A 17,544-nucleotide genomic window follows, 5' to 3' on the forward strand; every position below is an offset into this window, starting at 1 on the left:
GGTGCCCGCTCACCTGCCCGCACACGGGGGCACGGCAGCCGCTGCGGTGTTGTTTCCCCCATTCTTAAAGATGCCGTAGCTGCTGCGCATTTCCAGTCTTTAGTGAGTAGTGCAGCGCTGGCCATCAGCATCCTTTGATGTACGGCGTAGCAGAGGTGGAGTAATTGGCCGTAACGCCTGCAGTTTGTAGATGAAGCCTCGACGTGTAAATCAGCTAACACCCCGCTGGATGCCAGTGACCTGATTTTTCACATACGCTGTTGTGTGGCGTTCAGTTCAGGGGACCGCTCCCAAAGGCTTTTGTTTGCTGCTGACAATGCTCGGCACCTCTGCCAATACGTACCTGGCACCGAAAGCACGCAATGAATGGCTCCTCAGAGGGCTTCGGTTTGGCTGCTGAAGCAAGGCATCACAGCAGCACACAGAGAGCCCAGCCGCCCTGCCAGGGCCCCATTCCGAGGTGGAGGGATGGTCCTATCTCCCTCTCCCTGCAGACTCATTGCTGCGGTTGTGAGCTTGAGGCAGGGGTCCCACACACACCAGCCTCCTGCGCTGCACAGCAGTGGGTGATTCATTCGAAGAGCAGAGCTATCCTGTGCTTTAAATAGGGCTCTGTGGCAAAATAGCTTATCATTTATGCTCGACTATAAGACACGCGATTAAGTGGCTGGTAATAGTTATTCTGCTTTATTCCTTTTTACTTTTGCGTTCACAACTTTGAGAACAAACCATCTTCCCTTCCAGAGTTCCCTCCAAACCCTCCTAATGCTGAAAGCATCAAAGATTCCATAAAAACATTTGTCAAACCTTGGGTGTACAACACCTTAATCTCAATTAGTTGACTGCTTTTTGATCAAACACTGCTGACGTGCTTGGTAAAGCTCTGCTCACAATGCAGAATTGATTGTATGGCAGATACTCATCTCGTATTGGGCCGTAATTCTTCTAGCTTATTCACTGTAGTCCTCAGTCACATCATTCTTTCTTTTTGACATCTACCTCTGTTCCTATTTTTCTTCTTAGGTTCAGCAATCCTTTCCCTCCCTGCACAGGGTCCTACATAGGTACTACTAAGACCTGTGGCTTGTTCAGTCCTGCCTGATCTCCCACAATCCACAACCTGCCCTCAGCACGGTTCCCAGTGCTGCCTGTGGTCTGCTCAGCCTTACTGCTCTGGTCTGCTTTTCAGCTCTTACAGCGCCCTTTATCCTGTGCTTTCCTATGTCTCTCTCCAGTGCTCCTCCAAGTAACTCAACAAATCATTCCCTCAGTGCTTTTGGGTATGCTGCCTCCATTTGGCTTTCAAAAATGTTCTCCTTGGATTCTCTCTGATATGCCCTATTCTCTTTCATAGCCATTGGGAAAGTAATCTGCATACATATTTGAAAAGTGCTTTTTGTTGTATGAATATCGATCTGACTGGATAACTGAGGAAAACCATTCTACTATTCAGCTATTGACACAAGCAAAAAAAGGGTGGAACATGACAATGACATTTAATGGTAGCACAGTCTGGGGCGGGCCATGCAGGAGGAACTGAGTACTTTGAATGAAGCAGCAGAAATAGCCGAAATTCACTCCTACAGGCTGTAACATCATACAGGCAGGGACTTGGGGCCAGTGTTTTGTTCTCAGAAAGCACCCTCACCTGGGAGACATTGCCAAGGAAGACCTGAGAGTATTAACTCCTTGTGCTACTGTAGGGACTATGATGAGCTCTGCAGACAGCAACATACAGGGCAAAGACATGGACATAAAGGGATGCTGAATGAGGTTCCCAGTGGGGATGATGCGGCTTAGCTTAGGTTGCTGCTGAACCTGTGACCCAGTGAGAGAATAAGGTCTGTGCCTTTGGCAGCATCACAAGGCAGTGATGGATGGGAAGGTCTTAAGGACGAAAAATCACAAGGGGCAGAGCTGCACTGGTAAATAAAGCAGGAGAAAAAAAAAAAAGAAAAAAGGATAGGAACATGACCTTAGTATTTAACCACATTAGGTAGTTCCTTTAAGTTCTAAAGATTAAAAAAGAGAAGTAGCACTTCTCTAAGGGCCTGGTGAGCCCTAATCTGGCGTGCTTCACACTGCTATGGTACCTTTTGATGAGGGGAAGAAGGCATAGAATCACAGAGTATCCCAAGTTGGAAGAGTCCCACAAGGATCATCAAGTCCAACTCCTGCCTCCACACAGAACAACACAAAAATCAAACTGTGTCTGAGCACTGCCCAAACACTCTTTGAACTCCAGCAGCTTAGAGCTGTGACCACTGCCCTGGAGAACCTGTTGCTGGCCTGACCACCCTCTGGTGAAGAGCATTCCCCTGACCTCCACCTGACCCTCCCCTGACACAGCCCCATGCCATTCCCTCGGGTCCTCTCGCTGTCACAGAGAGCAGAACTCAGTGCTGACCCTCTGCTCCCCTTGTGAAGAGCTGCAGCTGCCATCAGGCCTCCCCTCAGCTCCTCTGCTCTGTGCTAACAGACCAAAGGAACTCAGCTGCTCCCTGCATGTCTTGCACTCCAGAGCCTTCCTCATCTTTGTAGCCCTTCTATGGAATTCTGTAAAAGTTCTACGTTGTTTTTATCTTGTGGCACCCAGACCTGCCCACAGTGCTCGAGATGAGGCCACACAGCACAGAGCAGAGGGGACAACCCCTCCCCTCAGCAGGTGGCAGTGCTGGGCTTGGTGCATCCCAGGGTACGGTTGGCCTTTGGGCTGCCAGGGCACACTCATTCAACTTGCTGTCAGTCAGAATCCCCAGATCTCTGTCTGTAAATTGGTCAGGACAGACACAGAAGACAACATTGGAAAGATCAGAGGAAGTTGCAGGGTGAGGGAGGGCTAAGGGAGCTGGCCAGTAGGCTTGGCAGGCCTGAAAGGAGTCTGCCAAACTGTGTGTGTGTAACTGGAACCTATCAACACCCCACAAGATTAACCACCAGCAAAGGGAGGTGATATATATCAGTCAGGGGAAAAAGGGAAAAAAAAAAAAAAAGGACAGATATAAACAGGCCTTTAATGCAATTAGATTTTGGAATTAGGGGAAGATTTATAGCTGGAGGGAAAAGTCCTGGGCACAGTTTTCCATAGAAGAACAACAATGAGAGAGTGAGGAGAGAAACAACCAGCAATATCTGTGTTGAGGTACACATTCATTGAACTCAGATACCACCTTGGGAAGACAGGCAATGTGTGCAGCTTATTAGCCAACTCCAGAGGTACCTGACTATGCTCCAAGCTCATGAAGCTTGTGCAAGATGACTTGGTCACTTGTGCTAATTAGATCTTTAATGCTCAAATCTACCTTTACAAACATGAACACATCGATGAAAATGTCCACAAAGAACTCCTAAAAACCTATGCATGGACTATTCTTTATTTCAGAAGACTTCACCTCCCTCCCAGCATAACTTCAGTTCCACATTTCCTTCTCTGTAGCTGTGTGATTTGAGTTTTTTTGAGCTGTGTGAATGTGATGGTTAGAAAAAAGAAAGAAAGAAAGAAAGAAACAAACAAACAAACAAACAAACAAAAACTTAATTGTAAAACATGTCTTTGGATGAAGGAGATCAGTTTTATGTATGGAAAAGTAGGGCCAGTGTAGTTTCTCTGCCTTCTAAAAGACTAGGCTATGCCTATGTACACTGTTCAGAACTTCTATTTTAACTTTTATTTTTAACTATTTTATTTTTAAAGAAGTTGAAGAAATAATTATAAACTTTATTGGAAAGCCCTTGGCTGCATCATTTTCCATTTGAAAAGGTAATGTTCAAAATGTTTCTTAAGTCACATCTCTTTAAGGAATTGAACAACACTGAGCATCCTGTACTGTCACATTTTGAAACAAATACTTAATAGTTTGCATCACAAAAACAATTTTCCCTAATAGTAAAAATTCAAAATCCAAACAGTGTATTTCGGTTACCTTGAAGAAAAAAATTCTACCTTGAGTTAGCTGTGTGGATTGATTGGCACTGCAGTCAAAGATCTGTTCAAGATAACCTACTTTTACGGAATGGATAACCCCAGCATAGTTTGGATATCCACGCACTCGTTTCCACTTCAAAGATGGGGGTTTTTTTAGCCTCTGATTCAAGTCACTGGCAAGACATTACCAAGTGCAGATAGCAAATGAATACCTCAGATGTTAGCAAATAGATTTTTGCATACTTGCCCCTCTCCAAGACCACCACTTTCTGCACAGCAGTTACTACTCATTAAGAAGAGCTGGCAGCTGCAGTTAGCTGTGGTTTGAGAACTGGGTCATTTGGAGATACTTGGCCTGGTAATCTCAGCTCTTAAAAGGCTGAAAGGTGATCTCAGCCCCTGGTCCCGATGATAGATGGAGATGCCTTTACAGCGATGTAGGAGAGGAACTAATGTGATATCATAGGCTAAATATTGCAACTCTTCCCAGCATAAGAACAGCCCCACGAGTAGACCTAAGCCACCAAAACTCGTTCAGCGCCGGTTTCCAAGGCCGAAGAAGGTATTTTTGTCAAAGGGGAGGAGGTGGTACACGCAAGTCTCCTGACTTCTCCCGCACGCCAGTAGATGGAGCTCGGTGTTACCAAAGATCCCGGCACCTCCGGCCGAGGACGTGCACGTTCACACCGTCCGAAGTCAGGCCTGCTGTTTGAATCGACCTTATATTAAAGGTCTCATTTACTTTGCGTTCACACTTTCAAAGAACTCTTTTCTTAGATTAAGAATATAACCAGGTTTCTGACTGAAAACTAAGTTTCATTTGCATTTCCCTTTTTAAGCTGGTTGAAAACTAGCAATTAGCTGTAAAAATTTTCTTCGGAAAACATTTGAAACAGGCTAGAGGATGCTATCATCTTTCAAAACAAGGATGAAACTGATTTCACTGTTCCCTCAGAATTTAATAAAGTAAAAATGGAGAACAATCCTTTCTCCTTTGTTCTCCTTAGTGCCATGTTCAAAAAGCTTGTTTGGCTAAAATGGAAAAAGCTTACTTCTTGCAAGCCTTGCCTCTTTTACAATAGCTCCTTTCTCATCTATCCTCTACCCATATTTTTAAGTAATATAGCAAAACCAAGAGAATTATGTCAACAAATGGATGCCTGGTAGTCAAGTCAGATTTCTCTTATGCTTAGGCAAGGACATAATGTTGTCAAGCTAGTTGTTTTAAAATACCCTATTTTTAAATTCTTTGTTTTGAAGTCCCTGGTAGTTTGGTAGAGAATTTTGTTCCTTCATTAAACTACTTTTTATTTAACCCTCACACAAGCATGTCATTCTCCAGATTGAGTATAGAATTTTATACATAGCTTGTTTATACAATCCTAATTACTAACACATCTGATTTGCAAAACGTTTGCATTTCTTTTCTGATTCAGGAGAAGTCAACTTCAAATAATGTAAATTTTGATGAAATGCCTGTAGCTGAAACCTCCACAGTTAAAGCTCTGTATAGATATGCAAATATCTGTATGTATATATTTATGATCCGTAGCATCCACCCTTACATCAAGTTCCATCTCTCCTCGCATTTTTTGCTCCTTAGTCAGTGCACTGGTAAGCAGACAGGAGATGACACATCAGCATCATAAAACAGGACATTTCCTCAGAACTCCTAGTTTTCCCCCCAGGGCAGCTGTGCTATGCACACATCAATTCTGCACTTTGCAGTACCACTCTAAGTTCTTCCTCAATTCATTCAGCATCCACTGGAGTAAATGGAAATATCTAACCGATCTCAGTGGACTTCGTATTCAGTTCTGAATGGCAGAATGTCTTCTCTTTAACTATCAACTATAATTATTTTTAATAAAACTATCTATTTAGCTGCAATTGAGAAGAGTTATTTTTTGTTCCTCCAGTTCTGCCATAATTTGATGAAATTCAGAATCTGACTCAAGTCTTGATTTTTATTAAATTTCACTTTTTTGACACTAAGAGTATATGAGTTTGGACCACTCTGAAGGCCTCATCTGAATTCCTGAAATTTTGAAGCTGTTTTAACAAGTCTTTGAATTCCTGTCATACCTTCTATTTCCTCTCTAGCTGTAGATATGAGCTGTTTTTTTCTTTTTTCTACTCTATGGCATTTTGCTCAACAATACAAAGTTGAATATTTTTGGAAAGTATAGTTATGTGGCAAAGTTTTATGATTGGTTTGAACTCTGAACTAGCAGTGGTAAATCTAAAGTCCAAATCTAAAGTCCAGCTTTTGCTTGGGGATAATACACATAAAAACTTGAAGGGAATTTGGAGCTTTGAGAATAGCAATTCCTCTCCTGATTTCATCAGTAACACAATGACAGCAGATCTAGAATTCTTAAGCCAAATGATAAAAGGACTTGGCTTTTCAAACATGTTCTTGTGGGGCTTGCCAAACTTGTCCTTCAAATCTTTCTACGTTAGATATTCTTCTTCTGCCTTTTCTTATAGATGGTGGAGTTTCTGTGCAACAGATTCTGTGTTATTTTAACATTGACTTACCTACACAAAGAGGAATCACTAATGAAGCATAAGTTATTACATATATCAGAACAATACAGTCTCTGCAGAAGGCTATAGAAATCAACCTTTTGATGAAAATGTGACATTTTACATTTGCATCAGTTAAGTTGACTCTATTTGACTCAGTCTAACGAGACCTGGTAATTAAGTGAAATCAGAACATCCATGCAGTATTTTGCCTCCATTCATCTATGAATGGGTTTAAAATTCATGCCCTTTCTCTAATGCAGCTTTCCTTAATAGATATTCACTAAGTTAATTTTAAATGCTACAGTACACTTTACAGACCTTCCATTTAGCTATGTAAATAACCATGGTCATTTTACAATATAGGGAACCTCAATGTTTTTTTTAAACCCTTCTGAGGAAAAGAAGATCAAAGGTACATGAAATTGCAGGTAGTTGCAATTGTGAAAACAGTAATTATATCTTGCATCTATTTTGGATCATGCCTTGATGGTACTGAAAATTCTTTGTGTGATCAAGCCACAAGCTAAAGTATTTCTTCTGAGTGTTTATTTGTACTGTCAAGCTCTTCAATACTACCACCGCCTGATTCTTCAATAATATTTCTTCTAACAGGAACAAAATAGCAGTGTAACTGAAGTACATAACCATGAATTAAGAGACATGACATCTCTTTCCAGACTAATCCCATGTTGACAGGTAAGTCACATGGCCAGATTCACTTTATGCAGTGCCATGCTTTGTGAATAGCCCTCTTGTCTTCTGCGGGTCCCAGTTCTTGGATGGTACTCAAAACACAAAAGGGTCAGCAAATTCTATTTGTAACCTTTCTGGTTTTCAATTTCTGCAGTTGGAAAAGAGAGTTAGCCTTACCTGTGAGGTTTAATTCACATTGAAATTTTCAGATAGACAGCAGTGAGAAGTAAAAAGTATTGCCTAAGATAAATACTTTCAGGGCACCTTCGTTATTGTTCTGGCTACCAGCCCACAGTGCTTTGCAAGCAATTTAGTACCACTGGTGGTAGAAATATTTGATTTGCTAGATTTTTAACCTCTATCTGTTTAAAAACTATACAGAGAATGAAAAGTGAAGTTTGAGCTGGTATTTATCACCCTCTCAAGCACTTATTCCAGTCCTTTCCAAGTGGGTTATCATGATACTCAGTGGTCTGAAGAAGAGGGGAAAAGGTGAGAACAGAAAGTACGTTATTCCTCTGAAAGGACAGCCTCAGTAGTTACGTCTGGGCACAGCCTCCCTCTGTAAGCAGCTCTGAGAAACTCTTTCCTTCTTTGATGTGGGAAAAAAAAACCTTTTTTTTCCTTTTTTTTTGTGCAGAGCACCTAGCAGTGGAGAGTAATCGAGAATGCTACAGAGTACAACACTTCTGCCATTCTGAATTTGGAAGCAGTCAAGCTACGATGTTTGCATAAGGCTGTGTGTGAGAGAAGGAGTTCTGCCTTCTGCATTTCGTTCTTCTGCACGGAAGCCATGGAGGCTGAACTGCATGAAAGTAGTCTGCAGCTGCTTGCATGGAAATAGCTAGTCAAGAGACAATTTGAAAGCAAATATAACAATTTTAATTACCTGGCTCCCTGTCCAAAGCCCTAATTAAATAAAAATTAAAATAAAAATTAATTTTTAAAAATTAAAATTAAATAAAAATTAAATAAAAGTGCCGCTTCATAGACAGTTCAATCATTTAAGGTGACATTGACAGTGGAAATGAGTCTCGCGCTCTCCTCTCAGGTCCTCCACTGAGCCAGCAATGGAGAAACTGCACACTGAAACCAGAGTGGTAAGCTGAGCTATCTGAAAACTGTTTCGCCTGCAGGACTAGGAGGAAACAGTTAAAGTTCTTTTGAGATATTTGTAGTTGGATCACTACACAAGTATGTCTTAAATTCTTGCTTTGTATGGCAATGGCAGAAGAAGAAAATACAAAACTTATCGCTACTTGGAGAAGTAAGATTTCACCCAAACAGGCAAAGAATGCAATGGCAGTACTCCCAGTATACACAATGCTAGCTTTTGACTGCACCAGTTGCTATTGCCCTTCCCTAAAAATAATCCAAGGCCTGATGAGGTAATAAAGACCATCTCGCAAACATTTTTCTCACTTTCTACTTGCTTTGTAAGATTGTAGAGTCATACAATTATTTCAATTGGAAAAGACCTTCAAGATCATCAAATCTGACCATCCACCTTACTCTACAAGTCTACTGTTAAACGCCCCTTAGCACCAAGTCTACACATTTTTTAAATACCTCCAGAGACCACTTCCCTGGGCAGCCCGTTCCAATGCCTAATTGCCTCTCCCATTAGTAAATTATTCCTGACATGACAAATTAAGATCACCTGGAACAACTTGAGGTCATTTCCTTGCGTCCTATCACTTGTAACCTGAGAAAAGAGATGGATACTCTCTTCACTACAACCTCATTTGCAGAAGTTCATAGAATCATAGAATGAATTGGGTTGGAAGAGATCTCAAGGATCATCAAGTTCCAAGCCCCCTGCCACAGGCAGGGCAGCCATCCTCTAGATCAAGTACCAGATCAAATTGCCCAGAGCCCATCCAATCTGGCTTTAAACTTCTCTAAGGACAGGGCATCCACAACCTCTCTGGGCAACCTGTTCCAGCATGTGACCACTCTCTCAGTATAAAACCTCCCTGGCATCTAATCTAAATATCCAATTCCTTTAGTTTAAAGCCATTCCCCCTTTTCCTATCACCGTCTACCAGCGTAAAAAGTTGATTTCCCTCATGTTTATAGACTCTCTTTAAATACTGGAAAGCTGCAATAAAGTCTCCCCGGATCCTTCTCTCTTCCAGTCTGAACAAGCCCAGTTTCCTCAGCCTGTCTTCACAGGAGAGGTGCTCCAGCCCTTGGATTATCTTCCCGGCCCTGCTCTGCACCCTCTCCTAAAGCTCCTCATCTTTCCTGTGTTGAGGGCGCCAGACTTTGGCACAGTAGTCCAGCTGGGGCTCATGATAGAAGAATAGAGGGGGACAATCACCTCTGTTGTAGAGAGCAATGAAGTTTCCCCTCAGCCTCTGCTTCTCTGGACTAAATAGCCCCAGTTCCGTCAGTTGCTCCTCATAATTCTTGTTTTCCAGTCCCTCACCAGCTTTTTGTTCATCTCTGGACACACTCAACCAACTTGGTAACTGTTCTTCTCATAGTGAGGCATCAAACTGAATGCAATATTCAAGGTCTGGTGTGACCAGTGCTTTTATACAAGGGGACAATCATTTCCCTAGTCCTGTTGACAATAATATTTCTGATACGAGTAAAGGTGCCAATTGGCCTTCTTCGCCACCTGGGCACACTGCTAGTTCATGTTAAGGAAAATAAAATGTACAGTAGAATTAGTGCATGCAGATAGTAATCATCACAGAAATGGTAGAGTGAATGATAGCTTCCTTAAGACAAAACGCACTTACCTGTAATGTGCACTGAATAATGAAGCTACTTTTAAATGATCGACTACCAAGGAAAATAATAAATAAAATCATGAATAATCTTACAAAAAGAAAAGGGCCACAACTAATTTAATAAGTTGTTTTCCACAAATGAGTTTCCTGCCCCTACTCTGACATCAGGAAAATAATCTGCCTGGTTTCAAGTAGGCATTTGCTGTCCTGTCCTCAGATAATCTTTGAGAGCTGAGATAGCAAGACTTTATGTATACAAACAGTGCACATTTGAAAAATATTAACTAAAGCTAGGAATAAATATGCTCTAATGGAAGTCTCAGATCTGCTTAACAATGAGAAAAGCTGAAGCAGATACTTTCCAAGGGAAATGTATACAACTGGACTATTCCAGGCTTTCATGACTCGATCTTTAAAACTGGCCAAGAAGAGATTAAATTTCGTTTACTTAAACAGATTACAAAAGGAACATCTCTCACTGCTTTACCCCTTTGTCAGACGGATTCCAGAGCTGAGGGTTACCTAACAGCTTGGTTTTGCAGCATGTATACATGTACTACCTCACATCTGAAAGGGGAATCTGGTCAGTTTGCGAGACAAGGAGAAACACAGGTTGCTCCAAGTTCTCTCTTTGTGTCAGTCTCTACAGGCAAAGCAACATAGTGCAGTAGGACAGAATGTTAGGGAAAAAGTTTTTAAGTGTTGGTTTCCACTTCTCATTACATGACATAAAAAAGAAATCCCTTTCTCTTTTTGCTTTTTAGTATAGAAGCAGACAAATACAGCTTCTGTAACACGAATGACAGTAATGTAAGTACTAATGGCATCAGTCTTATAAACGCATTAGTAACAAAACCCTACAGACAAGGGACTGAGTCCGTGTGCCAGCACAAACTCTGGCACAGAGCCCTCAGACAGACTGTCTGTCTAGGGAGGAAGTGGGAGTAAGCAGCTCCAACCTTCCCGCAGCCATATCTACCAGAGGAAACCAGTGCTGCTTCGAAACCAGATGATGTTAGCTGAAGAGAACTGTTCCTCCAGTGTGCAACGACTCAGCTCAATCTACCAGCAGCCACCCCTGCCACAGCTCTTCTGGGGTGGTGGCCCAAGACTTAGAGCTGCACCACCTTCACTGTCCTCCTTTCCAGTCTGTACAATGCAGTGATGGAGACTTAACAACTGCAAGGCTCGTCCAGGCTAAGCTGTGCGCTGAAGATGTATCTCAGCAGTACCACTTGCCTTGCTTTTGGATGCATTCCTCCCCACAGTTCTCCAAAACCATGCAAAGAACCTTTTGGACCACTTACCTTCAAGTTTTTCACTTCTGAATGTTTACAAGCAACACGTTTCCTCCAACCATGTCTGAAAACATGAAGTCTAGAGTAACTATTATTGGGCTTTAATTAAAGCAAAGTTAAACCATTTTCAGTTGAAAATTTAATCTATTTCTAAGGATTTATAGTGGATATGCTTTGGCTGTAGTCTTTTTTTGGTTGTACTGCATTATTTTTACTTCTGTGAGTAGAATCCGTGTTTGTTGTTTTTTTATTTCTTTTCTAAGAAAAGAAATTCACTGCTAAGTGATGAGATCAGTGCAAAGCTTGCTCTAAAACTAATACCTCCTATTTTAATATGTTGGCCCAAGATGCCAGAGGCAGACGATGATGGTATCTGTTACACATTGTTGCTGTGGGACAGATGGCAGCAGAGGGGTAGTGTGACAAAATCACATCAGACATGTAAGTGCATATGTGTTTCACAGAATTCCTCCGTGTGGACAAAATGGCACTCATTAAAATTCACCAGTGCTTGCTGAACATTTATGAGGTCCAAAGAGTGGATGTGAGAACAGTGAGGTGGTGGGTGGTACATGCAATTCATCGCTGGTGAAAATGCATGGCTAGTCTTGGTGACTGTGTTGAAAAATAGTGCTTTGTAGCTGGGAATGTGCTCTATCAAATAGTGTTATTGTGCTCTTTATATCTGTTGTTGCTTCCATGGAAATAAACAGAAGGCATTACTTTCAGAGCAACCTACGTACAAGGTTAGAACTTTACTCACATTTTCAGTCTGCACAGAAGAACTCATTCATGAATAAAGTAAGCAAGATCAGGTACCTCACAGTGGTGATAAACATCCAGTGTTCCTTCATGAGGCAAGAGTAATTTTCCAGATCTTCCTGACAAAATGTAATAGTAGTAATGGCAGCTGCAATGATCAAGAGGACATAAGCAGCTCAAATGGGAGTAGAAATACAGAAATCACCTAACAAAATTTAATCATTATATTGTCAAACAACTGCAACAACCAGAATTGCCTTAAAGCATACATGTCCAACTTGCTAGTTTTATGGTTCTATTGGCCTCTTTTTTCCCTGCTTTAATTAAAAATACTTGAAAAAATAGAAAAAGTCGTTACTTGTATACATTCATGATACCATATATGTTTATATTTAGTCCAAGACAATTCCTCTTCACTCAGTGCTGCCCAGGCAAGTTAGTGGTTTGGATACCTGTGATTTAAAATAATACTTGAGGTGTACGTGCAGAAATACACCTTGCTACCTTATAGTTGTCATTCTCTGTACAAATGGAGCGCAACAGGTATAGTTACCTGCTGTCTTTTGTAGATAAGAATTATCTCACTGATGCATACAATTGTTCTGTTTGCATACGTGGTAATTACATGCACTTGCTTCCTTCTAGGCCTTCCATTACTCTTCTCAATGAGTGTGGCGATAAATGCCAACAGTGCAGTTACAGAGTTGAAGGTCTGCTCTTTATTTAATCACTACAAAGCAAGGAGAATGCCTTCTTGTACTGCCTCACCATGAATTTGTTACTGAGGGGTTAGCTACCATGCATTTACAGCTGGGTAAGAGCAGATGCACTGCCAGCTACTGCATGTTAAATTAGAGGCTGCAAATGCAACCTCTAATTTTACTTTACTTTGTGGTAACTTGCTCCTGGGCACGTACCCTTCACGTTAACCCTAAATTAACACAGCTAAGAAATATTTTTTCACAGGTAACCAAGGAATCAGAAATAAACTCTGGATCCTTTACAGCTATAGCTTGGAGTTTCGTTATTTATTTAACTTCTAATAAGGCTGATGAAGTCAAGATCTCTTGGGAGCTGTCATCTTTAACTCCAAGTGTCTTTTCCACAGCTCCTTTCCAAATACGCAGGGAGCTGAAAGTTGCTTTAATCATACTAGTCCTGCTGAATCTGTTAAAACTCAGACTAATATGATGTCAGCTGCAAGCCCAGCAGGATACTTTCAGGAGATCAGATTTCTTCAAATTATAAAAACACCCTCTTTACAAGGAGCAGCAGACCTTTAATGTCAACATTTTATAATCCAGGTTGTAGTTGGTTATTTCACCCTGCACTTAGAATAACAATCTCAGCTTGATTGGCTTCATGCTGCCATACAGATGTCTGATATGGAAAATTCAGCAGAAACATTAAGCAGCGTAATTAAAACACGTGACTTCTTGACCAAGGCCAGTATTGCCCTGTTTACGTTCAGTGTTTTATGGAGTATATTATTTTGCATTACAATTTTATTTATAAATACTTAAGCTTTCAATATGCAGCATAGACTCTTGTCACTTCGAGCACTGGTGCTTCAGCAAAAGATATTCATAACCAGACACAATTAAAAAAAATAATAAATTAAAATAAGATGCATCTTAAAGAGCCAAAAGGAAAGGGAAGCGGAGGTAATTCAACAGGTTCTCAACTAGTATACATTGTGTTGTGTTTCATCTTTAATTACAGACCTTGCACCTGAATGGTTATGAGAGATGTTTTGTAGAATCTGGTGTGCAAGAGCAGCTTGGTTTGGTCAGTTGATTGCAAGGGATGGGATTTAATAGAGCACATAATCCCCTCAGTTCTGCACTCCACAGGGGTGAATCCTCATACTCTTTTTGCTAAGCAGAATATTAGTCTGATGTTTGATCTGACGGTTTGCAATGTCACTGTTATTGCTACTCACTCCAATCTTAACAGACAAAATACAGTAAGAAGCCAAAAGAAATATAAAATTTTTCTGGTGGAAGGCCAGCTTCTGACACTTTAACTACTTCACTCTGGTTACAGGTTCTAGTATTGGGAGTAGCATTGTATTTGAAATAAGAATGCCGAATGGAGGTTCCCCGGTGATGGTATCAAATAGGAAAGTAAGACCCCCAGTGCTTAAGCATGCCTTTCAATATAAACCTTTCTTTTTCTCTGCCTGAAAAGATAAATTAAAGAAGCTCAACAAGAAGAATAATATAATATGTGCTGCACCTGGGCAGATGAGTCCAGCAGCTGTGTTTGTTTCCTACAGAATTAAGTAGATCTGGTCTTCTCTTCAGATATGAGACTAATAAATTTTATGTAAAAGCATCATAAGCTTTGAATGTAACCAGATAGGTATTGCCTAGGCTTTAGACACGTTCTTCATGTAGGGCTGAAATATCATCCTTCACGAAAACAGCAATAAAGGAAAAGCACATTTCTGAAATTGCTCCTTTTATCTTATCAATTCCATGTCTTTCTATTGCAGCCTTTGTCTCAACAAGCTCAAGATCATGTCCTTCTCTGTGGTGAATTAAAACATTGCCTTTGAAAGGCTGCCAAACGTACATCAACAGTGAAGAATGAGCTCTTTGCAGAATTAACATCGCATCACTAATAAAGTGTCAATAGTTCAAAACACATCTTCATGTTATTAACACAATAACTCTACAGGCCTAGCAAAAGTCTGCTTTCCAGTCAGTTTCTATAATCTGTAACTTCTGACATTTTAATGCCAGCCCTTGGAATTTACAAAGTTCCTTTCTACAGCAGTGGGCAAGACCATTCATTCTCTTTATTCCAGCCTCCTTCTCATCTAGCTGCAGCTCATTTTGATTTCTCTGCTGACTCAACTACATGCCACAAATGACTTGGAAATAAAGGTCAAATTTCAAGTCAGGCTATAAATATCTTGAGTTGAAGGTATACACAAGGTTCAGAAAGACGCATGCTTTGCCTTATCCATCCTATATTGGTAGCTAGGAAGAGATGAGAGTTTCATTTTGGTTTTTGATTTAAGTTAGTAAAGACATTCTCTTGAATTCAAAGACATTCTTGAATTCAAGAGAATGTCTTTGGATAGAATAACCAAACTTAGACAGAAACGGGACTAGTTCAGCATTTGTTTTGTGGCTAGTAGAGCAAATGATACTGGAGAATTAATGCTTCATTGCCTAAAAGCCCTCTAACAAATGCAACTGTAATTAATAATTGCCTGCTAGGATGCCTAGCAATAGTGGTGAAAGAGTCATAACAAGCATTTAGTGTGTGTACTTGGGTGTATAAAGCAGTACTTCAGCTAGGAACATTTCTAATGTTATAAGTCCCTTAGGAGCCAGTGGTTCAATTTGATTTCACAGACAAGTAACATTAGATCCTATATACTGAATATTGCTGGCATTGCTTACTGTAGCTTTCAAAGAACACAGGCTTCTGTCACATACCTTTCCTGAGGGCAAACTCCTTTCTCTTTTACTCAGGAGCAGACTGTTACTCTAATTAAAATGCAAGTTCTCTCTCATTATTCAGGAGGCCAGACTCTGCATATCCCATGACAGTTCAATAAGGTATGATCTGCAGTTTTCTCCCTCCCCTGAAGGCCTACACTTCTAAACAATTAGAATATTTATTAGTAAACGGCAGTCTTTCAATCAATACTGTAACTATGAAAAGCATACTGAGGTTTTAAAGGAATACCCTGCACAGAATCTGGGATTTTGTTGGCTGACTCTCTTCCTATAGGACATCTGAAATTTGCTGAGCAGTGCCTATATGTCTGAGCTTTCCTTCACATCTACAGAAGACAGCGCAGCATAGTTTCAACCTCTTGAAAAGGGGAAGAGAAGAGGAAAGCACAAATCATAGGAGATCTTACTGGGAAGATAGGAAATGAAGTAATGGGGTACCCCAGTGTGCTATTTTGCACTTCTGAATATAGGGTAGGCAAGATCATATCCATTCCAGGATAGTCTCCTGGAATGTATTTTGGGAACTGAAATGATCTTTCTGACACGCACAACACAGCTATAAGTTGAAATCATAGCTCGACGGCCTCCTAAAGTCTTCTTTAGGAGTCTTGTGAGAGGTGCTTTTAGCTTTTTTGAATGGGATATCACTGCATTATCACCTGCTGGTTCTGCATGATATTATCCAGAAAGTATCCAGAAAGGTCTGTCAAGCCTTCAGCACACCATGTAGCTGTTGCACGTGAGTGGTCAGTGCACTCTGTGTCTTTTGGCAGGGGAAACCACTCAATGTGCAGCATCACGGGTATTTTGCTGACAGAGCCGAGAGGCTGGCATATGGCAGCACAGTTACAGGAATCGTAGTTCATCAGCCTCCTTAGATCAGCCTTGCCAGTAAATAACATGCTTCTGATAACTACATCCTCTAACTGACACATTTTTGGGAAAGAAAAGGGAAAATCTTTGGTTAAATTCAAGTATGGACTCCGTGCTCAGATGTCTAGCCTCTTTTCTGTAGATTTCCTCTTCCCTATTCCCACAGACTCCTCTCTGTGTCACTAGTGCTTAAGAATGCTACCTAAGCTAGAAGGCCATAGGACCCTCTCTCATAACAAAGCTGTCCCATGGGTGCCGTTATGCTGCAAAGAAAGCATCAGCCACTTACCCTGTCAGCAGCCAACCTCTCTGAGCGAAGGCAGGTTTATCCCCTCTGCATCCTTCAACAGCTGCCTTTCACCTCTTTGTTTCACTCAGCAAGCTATTAGCTGAATGCCAGCAAAAGCACAGATACTTTTCGATATCAGGGCTGTACTTAAGGTTTACATGGCACGAATTCTCCATACTCTCCATTTTGCTAGCATTTGATGGGAGCAGAATTCACCAGGCTTGCTTAATTGAGAGAAGTGTTAAGTTAAACAGGAAAAAGTGAAACAAGGCAGACATAAAGAGGGGGATTAACCTTTATTAATTGTGCATATTAAAGAAACATCACTGATGAAAAGAAAGAGGGAGCTAACATTAAGTGGAAAGCGTCATTTTCTACACTTGCATTTTATAGGGAACCCCTCATACTGACCATTAGAAAAGTGGGGAAAAAACTGTAGAATTACTTCATTAGCAACTTTATTATGCTGTACCAGGATTCCAGATGCTGCAGAAGCTACTGAGCATTTCAGCATACATTTCTCCTATACTACAATTGTCACAAGTTGTCATAATTCTGGTAAAACATTGTACAGTATTTGTTCACTGCTTTAATCCAGCTGAATTCAAAGGGTTTTGAAGAAGTAAGGGGACTCCATTACACATTCAGAAAAGGTGGGCTTTGGTAGTTTGGTATTATTTATACTGTCACGTATTATTTTTCACCTTCAATGTTTTGATTCTGTCAGCGTTTCTGTTGAAATATCAGCAAGATGCACATTGATGCAGATATTCCAAATGTAGACAACTTCACTTCTGTCATACATGCTTATTCCAAGCAGTCCCTTACTATGCTAACGTGGCAGTGAATTCTGTAACAGTACTGGAGCTGCTTTCCAAACAGGATTTAGGAGGGCAATACCCGTGATATCTACTCCAGAAGAGCAATTTAAGCACAACTAAAACATCCAACAGAA

The 17,544-nt window shown here is 40.9% G+C and overlaps 1 protein-coding gene and 1 long non-coding RNA gene across 4 annotated transcripts in view; one reads left to right on the plus strand and one right to left on the minus strand.

The window, feature by feature from the left end:
* The window catches only part of LOC109366588, an 8,762-nt gene extending 694 nt beyond the window's left edge, over window positions 1-8,068 (plus strand). Inside the window, exons 1-3 of one of the 2 annotated variants that reach the window (XR_002112972.2) lie at window positions 7-102; window positions 7,070-7,153; window positions 7,791-8,068. This is a non-coding gene — a long non-coding RNA (uncharacterized LOC109366588). Of the gene's footprint in view, window positions 1-6; window positions 103-7,069; window positions 7,154-7,790 lie in introns of those variants that run through there. The other variant, XR_002112975.2, reaches the window with a different exon arrangement.
* Window positions 1-17,544, minus strand: part of TMEM170B (transmembrane protein 170B) — a 46,648-nt gene that overhangs the window by 17,283 nt on the left and 11,821 nt on the right. The window contains exons 4-6 of one of the 2 annotated variants that reach the window (XM_031552745.1): window positions 12,009-12,099; window positions 11,199-11,253; window positions 8,135-8,855 (exon numbers count right to left, since the gene is read on the minus strand). In XM_031552745.1, coding sequence (XP_031408605.1) covers window positions 8,712-8,855; window positions 11,199-11,253; window positions 12,009-12,099 — 290 coding nt within the window. In that variant the 3' untranslated portion in view covers window positions 8,135-8,711. Of the gene's footprint in view, window positions 1-8,134; window positions 8,856-11,198; window positions 11,254-12,008; window positions 12,100-17,544 lie in introns of those variants that run through there. The other variant, XM_031552746.1, reaches the window with a different exon arrangement.

The sequence above is a fragment of the Meleagris gallopavo genome, chromosome 3 (genome assembly GCF_000146605.3).
Source record: "Meleagris gallopavo isolate NT-WF06-2002-E0010 breed Aviagen turkey brand Nicholas breeding stock chromosome 3, Turkey_5.1, whole genome shotgun sequence".
Lineage (NCBI taxonomy): Eukaryota > Metazoa > Chordata > Aves > Galliformes > Phasianidae > Meleagris > Meleagris gallopavo.